The sequence below is a fragment of the Mycteria americana genome, chromosome 28, assembly GCF_035582795.1.
Source record: "Mycteria americana isolate JAX WOST 10 ecotype Jacksonville Zoo and Gardens chromosome 28, USCA_MyAme_1.0, whole genome shotgun sequence".
Classification (NCBI taxonomy): Eukaryota; Metazoa; Chordata; class Aves; order Ciconiiformes; family Ciconiidae; genus Mycteria; species Mycteria americana.
The window spans coordinates 1,370,064-1,388,643 of record NC_134392.1 but is presented as its reverse complement, the minus strand read 5'-3'; the positions used below and the strand labels follow the sequence as shown (position 1 = coordinate 1,388,643).

Below are 18,580 nucleotides of genomic sequence, written 5' to 3'. Positions count from 1 at the left end.
GGAGGTTTGGCCCCGAGGGGGGGGTTGACCCTGGGGGGAAGGGGGGCATCAAATGGGGGGGGGGGGTGACCCTAAACGTGGGGGTGCAACCCCAGAGGGGGAGGGGGCACCCCGATGGGGTGGTTTAACCCCAAATAGGGAGATTGGACCAAAAAGGGGGGGGGTGTTAACCCCAAAAGGGGGATGGGCCCCAGATGGGGGGGTCTGACCCAAAACGGGGGGGTTTGACCCCAAACCCGGGGGGGGGGGGGGTTTGACCCCAAGCGGGGTTGGACCCCAAAACGCAGGAGTTTGACCCCAAGGGGGGGAGGGGGGGCCTTGCCCAGGGGTAATTGCACTTAATTAAAAAAATGAGCTGGGGAGGAGGGTCGGGGGGACCCCAAAGCCTGGGGGGAGGGGCATTTCGGGGGATTCAGGGTGTTTCAGGCCCCCCCAGCCCCGCTCGCTGGCCTGCAGCAAGGGGACCCCCCGGCACACGCGTGTGCGGTGCGTGTGCGAGTGCTGGTGACCGGGGCACACGCGTGTGGGGGGGCAGGGGGTGCACGTGCGTGACCGTGCGCACGGCGTGGGGGGGGCGGAGGCGCGTGCGCGTGTCCCGTGACCGCACGGTGCCGGGCGTGCCCACGCGTGTGCAGGTGTGTGCAAACGTGTTGCGTGCACGTGCAGGGCGGCTGCGGTGTGAGCGCAAACGCGTGGGGCCCCCCCCGAGGAGCCTTCGTGTCGTGTGTGTGTGTCCCCCCCTGAATTGCGGCTGGGGCGGGGGGGCCCAAACACCCCCGGGGGGCCCAGGGTGACCCTGTCTGTGCCGGGGGGGGGGATGGGGGAGCGGGGGGTTTTGGGGGGTCCCGGGGGGGGAGGGGGGACACATCAGAGAGGCCGAACCCTCATCCACGTCGGGGGGGGTTGGGGCCCCCCCGGGGGCGGACGGCGGCGGGGGGGGCCGGGGGGGTGCGGCTTTTTTTTGTCTTTTTTTCTCCTTTTTCCGGGCGGTTTCTCCTCGTCCGGGGGCGGCGTCAGAGGAACCAGGACTGGGGAGAGACAGGGCGGTCAGCGGCGGGGGTGGGGGGGGCGGACGGGACACCCCGAGCCCATGGCCCCCCCCGCCCCCCCGCATCCGCCCCGCCCCCCAGTGCTCCCCGGGGCTGGGACAGGGGAGGGGCGGAGTGAAGCGGGGCCGGGCCCCACCCGCGGCCCCGCGTGTCCCCGGGACCCGGGCGTCCGGGCGGCGGCCCCGCCCCGGGCCCCGGCCTCACGCCCGGCACATGGCGGACCCAGCCGGCCGGGGGACGCGGGCGCCCCGCCCACCCCCGCGTGCCAAGCAGGGCGCGGCGCTGGCACGCCATTGGCCACCCAGCCACCGCACCACTGAGCTCAGCCAATCGGGGCGCGTCTGCCCGCCGCAGCGCCCGCAGCCTGCCAAGGCCTACCGGTGCCAGCCAATCCGCCGCTGGCTCCTCCCCCTCCTGCCTCGCCAGTGCCAGCCAATCAGGCACTGCCTGGCTGGCCCGCCGAGGCCCCCCATTGGCCGCCAGCCCTGCCCCCCCTCCCCCCCCCCCGCTCATTGGCTCCGGGCCGGCGCTGCGGCCCGCTCCAGCGCCAGCCAATCCGGGGCCGGCGCCACGGGGCAGGCAGCCAATCGGGCGTCGTGCCACGGCGCTGGGGGCCAATGGGGCGCCCTGCTGGGGGTCGCAACCCGCAGCCCGCGGTGCCACGGCGGTGCCAAGGGGATGGCGGGGGGGGGGGGCGGGGGCTGCCGCGGCGGGGCGGGGGGGGCAGGGCCCCGCCCCCCCATTGTTCCCGGCAGGGCCTGGCGATGACATCATGTCTCGTTGCCCCCAGCAACCAGACGGGTCAGACATGATGGGGGGGGCCAGTCCCCCCCAGTGCCTCCCAGTTTGGCAGCAGAAGCGGGGCGGGGCAAGGAGGGTGGGGTCTTGGGCCCTGGTCATTAACCACTTAATTAGCCCGTGATGGGAGGGAGGGGCAGGGGAGGACGCGGGTGTTCGGGTGTGCCCTGGCAGGAGACCCAGGCGTGAGGGAGGGGACCCAGGGGTGGGGAGGGGACCCAGGGGTCTGGGGGCCCTACCTGCTGCTGGGGGAGGGTCAGAAAGTTGCCGTCGCGGGGTCCGAGGCCGACAAGGCGGGGGGCAGCGGCGGCGCCTGACGCTGCGAATGCTGCGGGGAGAGCGGGCTCAGCCCGGCCCGCACGGGCGCCTGCGACAGGCGGGTGCGGGCGTGCGAGGCACGGTGCTGCAGGCACGCAGAGGCCCTGGTGTCGAGGCGAGCGCGTGTGCATGCGAGTGTGCAAAAGCACCTGCGTGTGCGTGGAGCCGGGGGGAGGGGGAACGTGCCCCCACCCCATGGGGTGTGAGGAGGCGGGGGTGGCTGTACACACCCGTGCATGTAAGCGACGGTGCGGGTGAGCGTGCGAGGCCATGCACGCGTAATCCCACGTGTACGCATCCAGGGCCACGTGCACATGCGTGTGCACATGTGTGTGCACACATGTGCCCATGTGCACCTCTACTGCGGGGGGGGGGGGGTGCTCATGCACCCCAGGGTGCCCCGTGCCTGTCGCACAGCACCCGTACCCCCTCCCATGGGAGCTCCCGCCCAATCCGTACTTACCTGTGGGGACCCCCCCCCCCCCCATGTCCCCCCTGGAGGATGGAGCCAGGAGAAGGAAAATTCGAGAGATCTGGGTGCTCCCCTGTCCCCGCCAGGGACCCAGGCATCCAGGCCCTGGACCCCCAGCAGCACAAGGGACCCAGGCATCGTGTGCCCCCCTCTCCTCCCCCCCCCAGCCCCCCACCGAAAATGGGGGAAAACGGGGGAAAAAATGGAGAAGGGGGAAAAACGAACTGAAAATGGGGTGGATGAGGCACCGGCAGGGACGGAGCGGACGTGCCCGGGGACGGTGACAGGGGACGGTGACAGCGATGACGATGCGGAGGAGGTGATGATGCACGGGCAGCCGGGCCGGGCTGGGCCACCCTGTCACCTCGTGTCACCCCCCCGTGTCAGCCCCGTCACCCCCTGCCACCTGCTGCCCCCCTCCCCCGGGGTCACCTTGGTGCCACCCGTGTCACCGGTGCCGTCCTGCACCTGCCTGTGCCACTGCCGGGTCGCCCCAGGGCCACTGCTGCCACTCGTGCCACCGGCCCCTGAGGTCCCCGCCTGGCACCTGCAGCCCACTGCACCCCGCTGCTGCACCCCACTGCTGTGCACCCCTGCACCCCACTACACCCCCTGCACCGCACAGCTGCATCCCATTACTGTGCACCCCTGCACCCCACTGCTGCACCGCACTGCTGCGACCCATCATTGCACCCTGCACCCCCCTGCTGCACCCCCCCCACGGCTTCACCCCCCCTACTCCACCCACCTGCACACTCCTGCTGCACCCTTCGCACCCCAGTGCTGCATCCCCCTCTGCCCCATCACTGCACCCCCTGCACCCCTCCCTGCCCCCCCATGGCCCAGGTCCCGGCTGCGGGTGCAGTGGGGTGCAGTGGGGCGCAGTGGGGTGCAGGTGCCTGGGACTTACGGGGTGCCGTGGGCGCTCCGCCCTGGGGGCCGCTGGGGGCTTTGGGCTCCGGCGGGGGCAGGGGCAAGGGCCGGGCCAGGGGGGCCCCCGCAGCCCCCCCGGCCCGGCCCTGCGCCCCGCACGGCTGCAACGAGAACACGGTGACGGGCACCCGGCACCCCGGGACCCCCGGGACGCCCAGGGCAGGGGCGTGGGGACGGCGCGGTGGCACGGGGAGGGGAGGGCAGCGGCACAGGGTGGCACGGGGGACACGGGGGGTACGGGGGCCATTGCCCCCGGGGGGGGCCCTCGCACGTGGCGCAGGTGCGCGTGGGGGGTCCCCAGGGTGGGGGTCCCCAGCGTGGGGGACCCCGTCACCCCCCTCCTGGCCCCTCCGCTGCAGCCAGGGCGGCTGCCAGGGCTCGTTTGCATACAAGCTCCGCCTCCCGTGCTGTATTTGCATGCCGGCCCCGCCCCTGTAGCAGTATTTGCATAAAGCCCCGCATCTTTGCACTCCGGCACCGCCTCCGCTGCCTCGTTTGCATACACACTCCACCTCCTGGCCCTCATTTGCATTTAGGTCACACCTCCAGGGAATTGTCCTGCACAGTCCCCGCCCCCCGGCCTAATTTGCTTACAAGCCCCGCCTCCAGGGAACTACTCTGCACGAGCCCCGCCCCCGCCTCATTTGCATACGGGCCCCGCCCCCAGAGCACCCGTTGCCGCGGAGACCGGGCGCCGCTCCGGGCCCTGGCCTGGGACCAGCGTCCGCGCCGGGCCCCGCACCGGTCCCAGCACCCCGGCCCGGTCCCGGCCCCGGCCCCGCAGAGCCCCAAGCGCGGGGTCGGGGCAGCAGCGACCGCCGTGTCCCCACAGCGTCACCGCATCCACACGTTCTGTGTCACCGTGTCCCCACGTCCCCTGTCCCCCCCGTCCCCAGCCCCGTCCCACCTGGGGGCCCTGGGCGGCACCGTCGGCGCAGACGAACTGGACGAAGTCCTTGAGCGAGTCCTGCCCGTGGTGGTAGCGGATGGTGGGGTGGGCGAAGTAGGGGCTCGACTGGGGCAGGAGGGACCCCGACGGGAAGTGCAGCGCCGAGGCCGTGGCCCGCGGGCTGCCTGCAGGGACCCTCAGCGCCAGCACAGGCGGCCGCGGGACCCAGGCGCAGGGGGACCCGGGCCTCCGGGGGTGCAGGACCCGGGGTCCGGAGCCCTCCCGGGGCCCAGGCGTCTGGGGGGGATGAGGACAGGACCCAGGGACACCCCGCCCCAGCCCAGGTCCGGACCCCCACTCCCCCAAGTCCCCCCCGTGTTCACCCAGCAGTGCCCAGGCGGGACCCAGGTGTCTGGGGCACCCCGACCCCTCCAGACCAGGGGTCCCAAGGAGCTGGGGGCGGGGGAGGAGGGGGCAGGGGGTACCGAGGGGTGAGGCAGTGTGGGGAGCCAGGGGTCCCAGGGGAAGGCAGGGGTGCCCAGGGGGGACAGGGGTCCCGGGGGGGTGGGGTCTCACCGGGGCGGACGCCGGCCAGGACGGGCAGGGGGTGGTGGCCGAAGGCCATACGGGGGGCGGCCCCGTGCCCCGACAGGGCGCTGCAGAAATCCAACTTCCCCGACTTCTTCAGCGCTGCCGGGCCTGGGGGGGCCGGGGGGGTCGGGGGGGCACCCGGACCCCAGCACCCCCCCGGCCCCCTGGGGAGCCCCCCAGACTTCTCCCAGACCCCAGTGTCCCCCCAGGCCTCCCGGCACAGACCAGCTCACCCAGGTCTCAGGGAACCCCCACGGTCCCCACTGACACCCTGCACCCCGTAGCCCCCTCCAGCCCCCTGCATCCCCCCAGCCCCCCTTTGCCTTTTACACCCCATGTTCCCCCCCCAGTGTCCCTCCCCATGATCTCTCATCACCCCCCCATGTCCACATCTGCTCCCAGGAACCCCCTGTGCCCTCCACGTCCCCCTTGTCACCCCCCCATGTCCACATGCCCCCTGTGTCACCCACCGGTGTCAACGTCCCCCCCCCAGGGCCCCTGGCTGCTGCCGGGGGCTGGGGACCGCCCCGGCCCAGGGTAGAAGACGTCGTCCCCAGGACCCTCCAGGTCCCCCTCGTCCAGCGCCTTGGGGCGCTTCGGGCCGCTGTGGGGACAGGGGTGTCACCTCCGGGGACAGGAGTGTCACCTCCCCAGGGATGCGGGCATCGCCCCCCCCCCCTCCAAGCAGTGTCACCCCCAAAGAACTGGAGCACCACCCCCCACTGGGGACACAGGGATGTTACGGGAGTCCTGGAGGGTGTCCAGCTTGGGGGGTATAGGGTATCCCAGGGGGGTCCCAGGGGCTTATGGGGGTCCCAGGGAGTTATGGAGGTCTTGGGGGTGTCCCAGGGGGGGTTATTGGGCAGTTATGGGGGGTTCCAGGGAGGCCATGGGGGGTTATTGGGGGATCCCGGGGGGGGGGGGCAGGGGGTTATGGGGGGATCCCATGGGGTTATGGGGGGTCCCGGGGGGTCCTGGGGTACCTGGCGGCAGGGGGCCCCAGGGGCCGGCGGCCAAGGGCGACGGGGCTGATGTTGTAGTAGCCCCCCGGGCTCTCCAGGTCGGCCAGCGAGAAGTTGGGGCCCGATGCCGTCGCCACAGGGGCTGGGGGACACAGGGGACGTGGGGGACCCACACGGGACCCCCCCGAGCCACCCCCCGTGTCCCTCATGTCTCCATGTCCCACACCCCCACCTCCCCCCATTCCCACAACACCCCTGTGTTCCCATGTCCCCCGTCCCCCACATCCCATCCTTCCCCCTGCCCCCGTCCCCCCATGTCCCCACTTACTCTGGGACACCCTCACCAGCTCTGTCACGTTCCAGACACCCGACGTCACGAAGCAGTCCTGGAAGGTCAGGTGCCCTGGGGACATGGCACAGGGGGGACATGGGGGGACACCGCGCTGGGTGGGGGGGCGGCACTGGGACTGGGGACATGGACACACGGGGCAGGGACGCCATGGGGACAGAGGGCACTGGGGGGCACCGGGAGCACCAGGAGGTGGCACTGGGAGAACTGGTGGGGACCACGGGGGTGGCACTGGAGGCACTGGGAGCTCACCGTTGGGCAGTGGTTTGATGTCCGCATCTCCCTGGGGGTTTGAACTGTCAGATTGTCCAGAGTCTGTGGGAGAGACGGGGTCAGGCCCGGACGCCGGGGTCCCCCCCAGACGCTGGGGTCCCTGTCCCACCCTGGGGGAGGCGCAGCCCCGGACGCCTGGGTCCCAGCACTGAAGGGCCCCTTGTTCCCGCGGGGTCGTTCGAGGTGAACGTCCGCCGGGATCCCGGCTGTGTCCGGGCAGTGCCTGCAGCCCCCGTCCTCCGGGACACCCAGGTGTCCAGGCTCCCCCTGCCCCATACGGGACCCAGGCATCTGGGTGCCCCCACCCCACACCCCCGAGGGGACCCGGGCATCTGGGTGCTCCTTGGCTGGGTGATGGGGGGGATGCAGCAGCCACAGGGGAGCAGGGGGGGGCCAGGGCTGGCAGGGGGCCGGGCCGGGGGGGGGGGGGGGGGGCCGGGGGCCGCCGTGGGGCCGGGCCGGGGGCCAGGAATGCGCTGGCCCCCCGCCAACGGGCAGCGCCAACAAAGCAGCCATTGTCTGCAGTGAGCGGGGGGGGTGCCCGGACGCCTGGGTCCCCCCCAGCACCTCCCCACATGCCTGGGTGTCCCCCCCGGCGGCAACCCCCATCTGCCCCAGACACCTGGGTCCCCCCAGCATGCCCACCCCAGACATCTGGGAGTCCCATCCCCCCTGCACCCCCCCATCCCCGACGCCTGGGTCCCCCCAGCACCCCCACACTCCCCACAGGGCCCCAGGGCTCCCCACCCCACCCCACCCCCCCGTCCGGGGGACCCAGGCATCCAGGCAGGGGAGGGGCAGGAGGACAGGTCCCCTCCCCCGTTTTGCCCCGCCGCGTCACCCCACGGGGTCAGGGGTCAGCAGGGCACGTGCTGGGTCGCGACCTCTGCAGGGGGGTCGCGTGGCGGACGCGTGCCGCTCCACCCCCGCCGCCTGCCCGGACGCCCGGGTCCTCCTGCAGCCCCCAGGCTCGGGGCAGCCCCCGACTCCGGGTCCCGGGAGCAGGGGGACCGGATGCCTGGGGCCCTGGGGGGGTCTCAGGACCCCCACCCCACAGACCTCCCCCGTGCCTCAGTTTCTCCCCCAAGCCCCAGGCCAGACCCAGCGGGTCTCCACGTCCCTACAGGTCCCCGGCCCCACGGCAGCCCCACGGTGTCCCCGTGTCCCCAGCCCTGGCAGGGGGTTCAGGTGCTGTTGGGCAGCTGTGCCCGGACCCCCCCCGCGGGACCCCTCCCGCCGCACCTGCGTCCCCCAGACCCAGGCGTCCAGGAGGGGACCCAGGCGTTTGGGCGGCGCTGGCAGCGGCTGCGTGCGTCACCTGCACAGACCCCTGCAGCCCCTATGGATCCCATGACCCACGCGGACCCCTACAGCTGCCCCTACAGACCCACCTGGAGCCCCACAGACCCCCATACACAGAGAGGTCCCGGCAGAGCCCTATAGAGCCCTATAGCTCCACCTGCACCCGGAGACCCCAGAGACCTGCAGACCCTACAGGTCCCCCTGCAGGCGCCCGCAGACCCATAGGCCCCTATAGAGACATACGGACCCCCCAGTGTGGAGCTGGAGCTCCCGGCAGGGAAAGGGACCCTGGCGTCTGGGCGCACCCCGCATCGGGCAGGCGGGGGGCGGTGGGGGGGGGCACCACCAGCACAGCCCCAGGGCGCACGCGTGTGCAAGAGATGAACAGGGGCAGGTTGGGGTGTCCCCGGCACGGGGGGGCTATTGCAGGGGGGACGGCACACCGTGGCACAGGGAGTCCCTGTCATGGGGGGGCTAATGCAGGGGGGGTGGCACACCATGGCACGGGGGTCCCCATCCCAGGAGGGTCCCGCCGCGGGGCTGCGGTGCCGCAGCGCGTTTCGGGTGCCAACAGGCGCCGCCATCTTACGCACGGGGGGGTTGGCACCGCGCCCCCCCTGGCCCGCAGCAGCCAAAGGGCCCCCGGCAGGGGAGTGAGGGGGGATGCTGGGGGGGCCGGGGCCGTGCACGGGGCCTCGTGCCGTGCACGGGGGCACGGTGCCAACCGGGGCCATTTTGGCAGCGCTGGGCGGGAGCTGCGTTGGGGATCAGAGCCCCCCCAGCCAGGCAGGGGAGGGGGTGGGGGGGGAGGGGGTGGGGGCGGCTGCAGGGCCCCCCTGCGGACGTGCTCAGATTTGGCACGTGGGCCTGGGGGGGGGGAATTTGTCCAGGGGGGACAGGATACACACCCCAAACTGCCCCCTCCTTTGCCCCCCCCAACGCACACGAGGGACCCAGGCATCCGGGCACCCCCCAGTGAGGACCCAGGCATCCGGGAGCCGACCCTAAGCACCGGTAAAGCGACCCAAAATCCCTCACTCCAGCCCCAAAATGACACCTCCCCACTGCAAGAAAGATGGGACCAGGCATCCGGGCTGTGGTCCCCCCCCGTGCACGCACACACACGGCTCTGCCCCTTGTGCCTCTGGCACACGCGTGTCCCCATTGCAGCCCCTGTGGCACTGCACATGCATGTCCCCCCACCCCGGCTCGGTGCACACATGTGTGCGCTGCTGGTGCCCTGCAGGCACGACGGGCGGGTGCCCGTTGCACGCCCACACCCCGGCCAGGGCAAAAGCATCCGCTGGGAGCCCGGCCCATGGCACGGCACGGCTCGGTGCATGGTGCACGGCATGGCTCGGGGCTTAGCGTATGGCACAGCTTGGTGCACGGCACGGCTCAGCGCTCGGTGCAGAGCCCGGTACATGGCACGGCTCGGGGCTTGGTCCGGCGCCCAGCTTGGTGCACGGCACGGCTCCGTGCACGGCTCACGGTGCACAGTCTGGCACGGCGCATGGCACACGGCTTGGCACGCGGCACACGGCACGCGGCGCGTGCTTTGGCACACGGCGCGGCTTTGTGCGAGGCACGCTGGGGCCGGCACCCCCGACCGAGGCCACCCCAGGTGGGCACAGGGAGGGGGCCAGGGAGGGCCGTGGGTTGAAGGGGGGCCCTGGGCAGCTGTGCAGAACCACCGGCACCGCTCCGGCTCAAGGCTGCCGCAGACCCAGCCCAGCGCCGGTGCTGGATCCCTCCGGCACCCACTGGGGCTGCAGGTGCCCCTGGGGCATGGCGGGGGGGACAGGGGCCCCAGGGCCCCTCCGGAGCCGGGGCGGGGCACAGCTGGGAGCCTCCGCCCGCAGCCCTGGCATGCGCAGCCATCCTCGCCACCCCCCGGCCGCGCTGCTGGCTCCCCCTGCACTCCCCACCGGCAGCACTCACCGGGCGCATGGACGAAGTAGGCCAGGTAGAGGTCGAGCTCCTTGATGGTGACACCGATGTGGTGGGGCTGGACGCAGAGGCCGGGGCTGGCGCATTGGGGCGCCTTGGCCAGGCGCTCGCCATCGGTGCTCTCCAGCGGGACGCCCTTGAAGAGGATGACCATCACCAGGTCCAGGCGCCAGACCTTGTCGGCCTGGCGCAGGCAGTCGATGCGGCGGATCTTGCCCTTCTGGTCGGGGTTGGAGAGGACACAGCAGGGCGCCTTCTTGCCGGTGACGGAGAGCACGAAGTCCTCGCGGCACTCGGGCCGGATGTCCTTGCGCAGCTTGGCCAGGAGGCGCGAGGCCCACTTCTGCTTGACCTCAGGCTTCTCGCCCAGCAGCTCGTCCTTGACGGCGCGCTCCTCCTCCTTCGACATCCGCTTCTCGTGCTTCTTGAAGTACTTGCGCTTGCGGGCCTGCAGGTTGAACCAGGTGTAGGAGAAGGCCCGGACGTGGGGCAGCAGCGCCTCGATGAAGGGGTGGAACTCATCCTGTGGGGCAGGGCGGCGTCAGTGGGGCAGCTGCCGTGGGGCAGCCGCGGCCCCGGCAGCTCCTGGGGGACCCCCGTTCTGCACAGGGAGCTCCTGGGGGGACGGCCCCATCCCGCATGGCGGGAGCCTCCCTGGGCACGGCCCCATCCCACGCAGGGAGCTCCCGGGCGGATGCTCGTGCTGCGCAGGGGGAGCACCCCCAGACACGGCCGCATCCTGCGCGGGGGGCTCCCGGGGGCACCCCGCTCCTGTGCAGGGGGCCATCCCCAGGCACGGCCCCGTCCCAGCCCCTGGGGATGATCAGCCCAGCAGCCCTGGGCATCGCTGGGGACCGGGGATGCAGGATTCGGCCCCGGGAATGGCCCTGCGGGGCCGGGGGACCGGGGCCGCCCCGGCCCGGGGACCTGCCGGGCTCCTGGTGCCCAGCTGGTGGCGGGGACGCGCCAGCTCCCGGCCCCGCTGCGAGCGCGGCCCCGCGGTGCTCCCGTGTCCCCAGCCTGGGCACGGCTCAGTCCCACGTCCCCGGCCCCGCTCAAGCTCCAGGTCCCCGTTCAGACCCTGTCTCGGCCCCGTCCCCACCCCCGGTGTCACCACAGCCCGGTCCTCGTCCCCTGGACCGGCCCAGCCCCAGTCCTGTCGGTCCCCGTCCAGCTCCCGGTGACGCTCCCGCTGCCGTCGGGGCTCGGCTGCCCGGGGCACGTTGCCAAGCCGCCCGCCTGGTCCCCGTCCCCAGAGCCGGTCCCTGCTGCCAGCCCCATCCCCGGTGGCACCGATCACCATCCCCGTCCCCATCAGTCTCCGTCCCCGGTGCCACCCCCCGTCCCCTGTACCCGCTGCCAGCGCCACAGGTCCCCGTCCTCTATCCCTGCTCGCCGGTGCCATCGCTCCCCGTCCCCATCCCGGTCCCCGTCGCGGTCCCCGGTGCCACCAGCGCCTGTCCCCGATCCCCGTCCCCGGAGCCGCCGGTCCCATCCCGTCCCGTCCCCGTCCGTACCATCGCGGCGGCTCATCCCGGCCGTGGGCGGCTGCCAGTCGGGCCCCGGCGGGGCAGAACCAGGGGCGACAGACGGGGACGGGGGCCGCTACCGGGGGGAAAAGGAGTCAACAGGGGCTACCGGGGGGCGGGTCCGGGGGGGCGGACACTGGGGGGGGGGCTCAGGTACCGGGGCTCCCGGTTACCGGGAGAAGGGGGGGGCGGGGGGGGGAGGGTGTCCCAGCTGCCGGGACAGCGCGGGTCCCGGGGGGTCCCTGTCAGGGGTCCCGGTCCGGGGGTCCCGGTGCCGCCGCGGAGCCGCAGCCGGAGCCGCCGCCGCCGCCGCCGGGCGCGGAGCGCGCGGAGCCGCCGCGGCCCCTTTTGGCACCGGGACCGGCGCGGCGGTGGCCAATGGGGGCGCAGCGCGCGGGGGGAGCGGCCGCCCCATTGGCCGGACCGGGGGGGGCGGGGCCGGGGGGGCGGTGGCGGAGTTCGGGGCCGGGACACGGGGGGGGGGTGGCCGGGGCCGCGGGACGGAGCGGGCGGGGGCGCGGGCGGGGGCGCGCTCCGGCGGAGCCGCGCGCGTGCCCCGCGAGCCCCGTGCGTGTGCCCCGCGTGTGCCCCGCGCGTGTGCCCCGGCGGGGCGGGGCGGGGCAGAGCCCCGGGGCAGCCGCGGGCCCGGGGGCTTCGCCAAAACACGGGGGTCTGCGCCCGAAGCCGCGCCGGGGGCCACCGCGCGCCCCGGCTGCCACCCCTCGTGCAAAAGCCCCGTGCGGGGGGGAGGTCGAGCAAGGACGCCGGGGCCGCGCTCGCACGACGGGCCCGTCCCGGGGGTCCGGCCCCCCCCGACACACCCCGGCAGGGGGAAGGCCCCGGATTTTGGCCGCTTTCCCTGGCCCCGTGGCGGCCCCAGCGCGGAACGGCCCAAAACCTCCGTTTCTGCCCCCAAATCCCCGACGCGGCGCTTGGAGCCAACCACCACCCCCCCACCCCCCCCCCCCGTAATTAATTCCCTCTGTGCGAAGAAGAAAAACCCAAAATTTGGGCGTTTCGGCGGCGGGGCCGGGTGGAGGCTCCCACGGATCGGTGCCCACGCACCTCCCCAGCCCCAAACCTCACGGCTTTCACCCCAAAACCACGGCAGGGAGGGGGGGGGCCACGCACGGCATCGCTCCCTGGCCCCCACCCCCTTCTTGCCCCGCTTTGCTTTGCAAAACCCATGGAATGGGACACGGCGGCACTGGCATGGGGGGGGGGGGGGCGGGGGCGGGAAGAGGGGGCACCCAGAGGGTCCTGCCCCCCTCCGAGGGCTTCGCACGAGGGGTCACGATTCGCACAAGAGGTCACGGTCGCACGTGACAGCTCCGCTCACGGCAGCCCCAGCCGAGCAGCCTGCAGGGACAGGGGGGCATCAGGCATCCAGGCCCCCTCCGCCCCACAGCCCCCTCCCCTCCCAGCTGGCTGCAGAGGACCCAGGCATCCGGGCCCACCAGCACCCACTTGGGCACGGGGAGGGCTCCCATCCACCCGGGGTCCCCACCCGAACGCCTGGGTCCCCTCCGCGCCTCGGGGAGGGCGCTGGCAGAGGGGAGAGGGTCGGTGGACCGAACGCCTGGGTCCCCCTGCAGCCCGGCGAAGACAAAGGGCCGCCAGGTCAGGCCCACGTCGCCCAGATGCCTGGGTCCGCCCGAACGCCTGGGTCCCCTCCCAAACGCCTGGGTCCCCTCCCTGCCCCTCCGCGGGGAAGCTGGGGCTAGCGTGGAAGGGTCTAGAGACTCCGCCACCAGGGTCTGCCCAGACATCGGGGTTCCTGCCCGAGGCCGGGGTCCCCTCCCGGACACCGGGGTCCCCCCTCCGGACACCGGGGTCCACACTGAGGTGGGGTCTGGCCCTGGTGCCGCCGGGCTGCCATTGGCTGCGCCGGCCCCGCATTGAGCCGCAGTCTTGGGCGAAGCCACGTCGCCGCGTCCGCAGCTGCGAGCGCCCGGCAAAGCGCCAGCGCGGCGGCGGGGGGGGGCGGCGCCGGATCGGGAGGGAAAAGCCCAGAAAAAACAGAAAAGAAGGAAAAAAAGAAAAAAAACAACCCCCCCCCCGGCCCCCCCGCCCCGGCAGCGCCCGCCCTCCCGTGCCGCTGCCAGCTCCCCCTGGCCCTCGGCTTCGCCGCGAGAGAAAACAGCCCGAAACAGCCGGAATTGCCGCCAAAAATCCCCCCAGCGGCCCCTGACGCCGCTGCCAAGACCCTCCCGTTCAGGGGGGGTGGCCAAGGAGGGGGGGGGGGGGGCGAGCGAGGGGCGTCCTGGACCCCCGGGCGGGGGGGGAGGGGGGGGGAGGCAGCCATGAGGGACCCTGGCACCAGGCCGGGAGCTGCCGGGACCCAGGTACCCGGGGGGGGACCCAGGCACCCGGGGGGGGACCCAGGCGTCCTGGCGGCCCTGGGGAGAATGTGTCGGATGGTCCTGGCAGGGGACTCGGGCACCTGGGGAGACCCAGGCGTCCGGGGGGGGACCCAGGCGTCCGGGCTGTGCGGAGGAAGCCGCCTGCCTGCTCCCCTGCCCGCAGCCACGTGGAGGACCCAGGCGTCCGGGCTGCTCGAGGGGAACCCAGACATCTGTCCCCCCCCTTCCCCACACGGCAGAGCCGGGGAGGGGACCCAGGCGTCCGGGCCACGCTGGGGGCTGGGGGGGTCACGGGCACCGGGGGGGGGGGACGTGCCGCAGTGCCTCGAGGCGGTGCCGCAGCGTGCGGGGCCGACGCGGTTTGGCACCGGTGGACCCAGGCGTCTGGGCGTGCCTCCCTCTGCCAGCCGGGGGGGGACCCAGGCGTTTGGGCTGCCCCCCCCAACCCCGCTCCCTCCCCAGAGCAGACCCAGGCATCCCGGCCCCCCCCCCGTGGCCTCCTGCCAGGCCGGGCTGGGGGGGCCCCACGGTGCTGCCGCGTCCAAGAAAGCTTTTTGTGGCCCATCAATAATTCAGGGCCCCCCCGGCCCGGCCAAGGGCTCCTCCATTATTGATGTCGCCAGCGCAGCCCCGCAGCCGGGGGACATGGGGGGGACGTGGAGGGACACGGGGAGGGGGATCAGCAAAGCCACGAGTGCCGCAACACAGGGGTGCGGCGGCACAGACGCCGAAGCGCACGCACACATCTCGCCATGTGTGTGCAGGGCCTGCACACCACGCACGCGGCTCCTCGCACGCCCAGGCAGTGTGCACGCCACACAGACGCGCGGCACAACGGCGCGCGAAAACACCACGCGCAGGCAGCGCACGCCACGCACATGCAACCCCCCGGTGTGGCACCCACGCGTGTCGCCCGTCCCCGCCTCGCACGGCCCCGGGCGCCTCGCACGGCCTCGCACAGCCTCGCACGTGGTGGGGGGGGCGGTGCCTCCCCCACACTGATTGCATCAGCCAGCGGCGCAGCCCCGCATGGCCACGCGTGGGGCATGGGGCCCTTGCACATGCCTCGCGCGCCGGCACGGGGATGCACACGCATGCACTGCACCTTGCACGTGTGTGTTGCACACCTGGTACATGCAGGGATGCAACACGGGTGGTGTGGGAGTGCACCCATATGCAGAGGCTCCATGCACACATGTTGCACACACGCTGCACAGGGAGATGCGCACAGAGCGTGCAGGCGCAGCTGCCACGTGTGCACATCGCCTGCACACGCATCGCACACACAGTGCACGCGTGGCACATGCACCCCCATTACATACGTGTGCACCCAGTCCCTGTGACACACACCTGCATCCTCTCTCCCCGTCACGTACACCTGCACCCCATTACATACGTGTGCACGTCCCCACCGTTACACACGTGTGAACCTCACCCTCCCGTTGGGCCCGTCGGGCACCCACAGCCCTTTGCATGCCCCAGCCCCTATAGCCTATAGGTCCCCCGTGCACCGCCCTGGTACTCACTGGGCACTACAGGTGCCATAGGGGCTGGCTGCAGGCTGGGGGGGCGCTGGGGGGAGGCCCACACTTTGGGGGGTGTTGGGGCACCTCATGTCCCTCCCGTCCCCCTGAGCCGGCTCCACACCCTCTGCAGGTGCTGGCAACCAGCGGGGCCGAAGGTAACGGCTGCGGGTGCAGGGCACACCGCGCGGCACCAGGGGTACCCTGCGGCGATGGGCACCGCCGCAGCCTGCGGCAACGGGCCCCACAGCGGTGCCGTGCCATGCCGGGCTGTGCCGTGCCGCAGGCGCTGGGGCACATCCCAAACCTGCGCCACATGACATCCACTGACACCACGTCCTCCCCGGGCACCCCGCTCAGCAGCGTGCCCTCGGCTGCAGTCTGCTGCCCCGGCATGCGGTGTGCTGCCTATCACATACGTGTCACATATGTATCCTGTACATGGCACGTGCACGGTGTGTGCCTCAGCACGTGCTGCACTGAACCCCCCAAACGTGCGTTACATTATGTGCCGTGATGTGCGCATCGCACCCACAGCGTGCAGTGCATTACACCCCACCGTCACCAGCACCGCTGCACTGCACCCTGCACCGGCCACGGCACTGCCTTGCACCGCACCCTGCACCCTATACTGGACACGGCACTGAGCATGGCACCCTGTGCTGCACCCGCCTATACCACACTGCTATAGGGGTTGGTGATGCACGTGTTGCAGTGGCCGTCACCCCACACCCCCCGGGGCGGGGGCCATAGGGGCCGGGCACAGGCAGCCCCCACATCCCCTATGGCGCGTGTTGGGCTGCCTCCCCCCACAGCAGCTCTGTGGATATGGGGAGGGAGGGGGAGGCTGTGTGGGGACAGGGGCTGGGCTGTGTGGGCATGGGGGGGCTGTGTGGGGACGGCAAAGGCTATGTATTTTCCCCTATGCTTTGGGCAGGAAATGGCCACGGGGACATTTTGTGCAGCCGGGGGCTCCGTGGGTGCCCCCACTCCACCCCAGGGGTCACTCAGGTGGTGACAGTATCGGTGATGTCATGACAGTGAGGGTGACGGTGACCCACGTCGCTCCCAGGCTGCGCTACGTCCCCCGTGGTCCAGCCCGGGGCAGGGGGCAGCTCCAGGCGGCCGGGAGCCTTCGGCTGGGGGAACCTGGGGGTCAGGGGGGGACCCTGGCCCAGCGAGTAGCCACGGCACCGATGGCTGGAGCCCGGTGCTGGGCTGGGGGCTGCACCACGGTGGGGGCTGGGGCCACGCATGCAGCTGCAGGGTTTCACCGCGGAGGCTGTGGGTTACTGCACGTAGAGAGGAGCCGTTGCCGGTTATACCAGCTATAGGTTACACCGGCTATAGGGGATGGGGACTGTAGGGGACAGGGGCTGATGCTGCTCCAGCGGCAGACGACGTACAGCCTGTGCCTGCTCGGCCACAGGGCCCAGCAGCAGGAGCTGCCACTATACGTGCTGCTATAGGTGCCGCTATACATGCCACTTTACGTGCCGCTATAGGTGCCGCTATGCGCGCTCCTACCCATGCCCGCGGCTGGACACAGCAGCCGGATCCTGCGCGCGCTGGGGGCCTGGCCCTGTGCCGGGGCAGGGGGGGAGGACAGTGGCACCGGCCCAAAACCACCCAGAAACAGCTTGAAAGGGAAAGGGGGGTGAGAGGGGAGCACACGCGTGTGAGCATGCGGTGCCAGCGCACAGACACACGTCGGCACCCTCAGGATTGGGCCCGTGAGGCTGCCGTGCATACGTGTGTGCACGCACGTGTGCGTGCAGTGCGAGACGGCGGGTGCGCAGGGGGGTGTGCACACGCGTGCAGCCTGCAATCGTGTACATGCACCAGCGAGCGCATACGTGTGCATCGTGTGACTGTGTGTGTGCATGCAGGAGCACACGCGTGTGCAACTGTGTGTGCAAGAGGGAGCACAAGTGCGTGCGCTGGCACAGGCAGGCGGGCTCACAGGCGCGTTGCTGGCGTGTGCAGGCAGGGGCACACGCATGTGCAATAGCATGTTGCTGGCGCGTGCACACGCGTGTGCGGGGCGGGCGCCGAAGCTGCGAGAAGCGCCGCTGGCTGCCCGCCCAGATGCAACCGGCCGCCAAAACCGCCCCGAAAAGCGGGAGAAAAGGGCAAGGGGGGGGGGGGGGGGAGCAGCAACGCCCGGTGGGGGGGGCTGGGCCGCCCGAGCAACCACGGCAGGAGCCCAGGGGGACCCCGGGACAGGCGGGGAGGGCAGGGACCCCCACAGGAACCCCCATAGGGACCCCCAGGCCACAGCCCCCGAGATGTGCCCCCACCGAGCGCCCGATGTCGCCCCTCCCCACGGACCCCACAGGCCCCCCCGCAGTGACTCCCCCTCCCCACACGGCCCCCCACGACACCCCAAGAATCCCCCCAAGACGAGGCGTCCCCCGGCCCCGGCGCCCCCGCGGGGGCCTCACCCTCGCCCGGCCCCATGGAGCCCCCCGGCCACCCTCCCGTGGACCCCGGGGCCACAGGCCCGCCGGGGCCGGGTTTCAGCCCGTTTCGGCGGTGCCCACAGGCACAAAACACGCCGTGGACACCGGCTGCTCCGTCCCACGGGGGCCCCGTGGGCAACACCTCCCGTGGGGCAAACACCCCACACCCCCCGGTTCCCCGTGGGTGACCGGGAAGGGGTTTCTTGGCGGCACCAGGCCTGGGTGTCCCTGGGGGCTGCCCCACTCCGGACCGAGTCCCCCCGCACCGGGCCGCCGCCGAGCTGGGCACAACCGGGGCCCCCCGCACCGGGGGACCGGCCGGGGCCGCTCCGGGACGCAGCGCCGAGGGCACCGGCCGGAGGCGGCAGCAGTCCCGGATCAGACCAGCCACCCCCCCCCCGGCAGCCGCGTACCGGGAACGGGCCCCGGCGCTCAGCCGGGGCCCCGGTGCCCGCGGAGGAAGCGGAGTCGCCGCCCGCCCGGTACCGGCAACCGGGGAGGGAGGTCGCACCCCCACCCACTGCACCCCCATTCTGGGGGGCGCAGCCGTTCGCGGCGCGCAGCAAAGCCGGGACCGGGGCCCCCCCCTTTACAGACCCGTCGTTACCGGACGCCCGTCGTTACCGGACGCCCCCCGTTACCGGACCCCCCGCTCCCGGCCGTACCTGGGTGAGGCAGTACGGGGAGTACATGGCGGCGGTGTCAGCCGCGGCGGGGCATGGCGGGGGGTGCCGGGGATGCGGGGGGTCCCGGGTCCGGGGGTGCCGGTGCCGGCGGCGCGCGGGGAAAGTTTGCCCGAAGTTGGCGCCCGCCGCAC

General features: G+C 72.7%; 1 protein-coding gene across 5 annotated transcripts; it reads right to left on the bottom strand.

Annotated features, from left to right (window-relative positions):
* Positions 1-728: 728 nt before the first annotated feature.
* Positions 729-18,580, bottom strand: NFIX (nuclear factor I X). Of its 5 annotated transcripts, XM_075525796.1 has the most exons (11): positions 18,429-18,580; positions 9,878-10,409; positions 6,614-6,676; positions 6,341-6,415; positions 6,034-6,154; positions 5,521-5,654; positions 5,036-5,158; positions 4,478-4,644; positions 3,548-3,671; positions 2,087-2,175; positions 729-1,028 (listed from the first exon to the last, which is right to left on the bottom strand). In XM_075525796.1, the coding sequence occupies exons 1-11, from the start codon at positions 18,453-18,455 to the stop codon at positions 1,014-1,016; spliced, it is 1,470 nt and encodes a 489-aa protein (XP_075381911.1). In that variant the 5' UTR covers positions 18,456-18,580; the 3' UTR covers positions 729-1,013. The 5 variants fall into 5 exon arrangements, with proteins under 5 accessions (XP_075381911.1, XP_075381907.1, XP_075381910.1 ...); XM_075525792.1 differs by lacking the exon at positions 3,548-3,671; XM_075525795.1 differs by lacking the exon at positions 3,548-3,671 and having other exon boundaries at positions 4,478-4,537.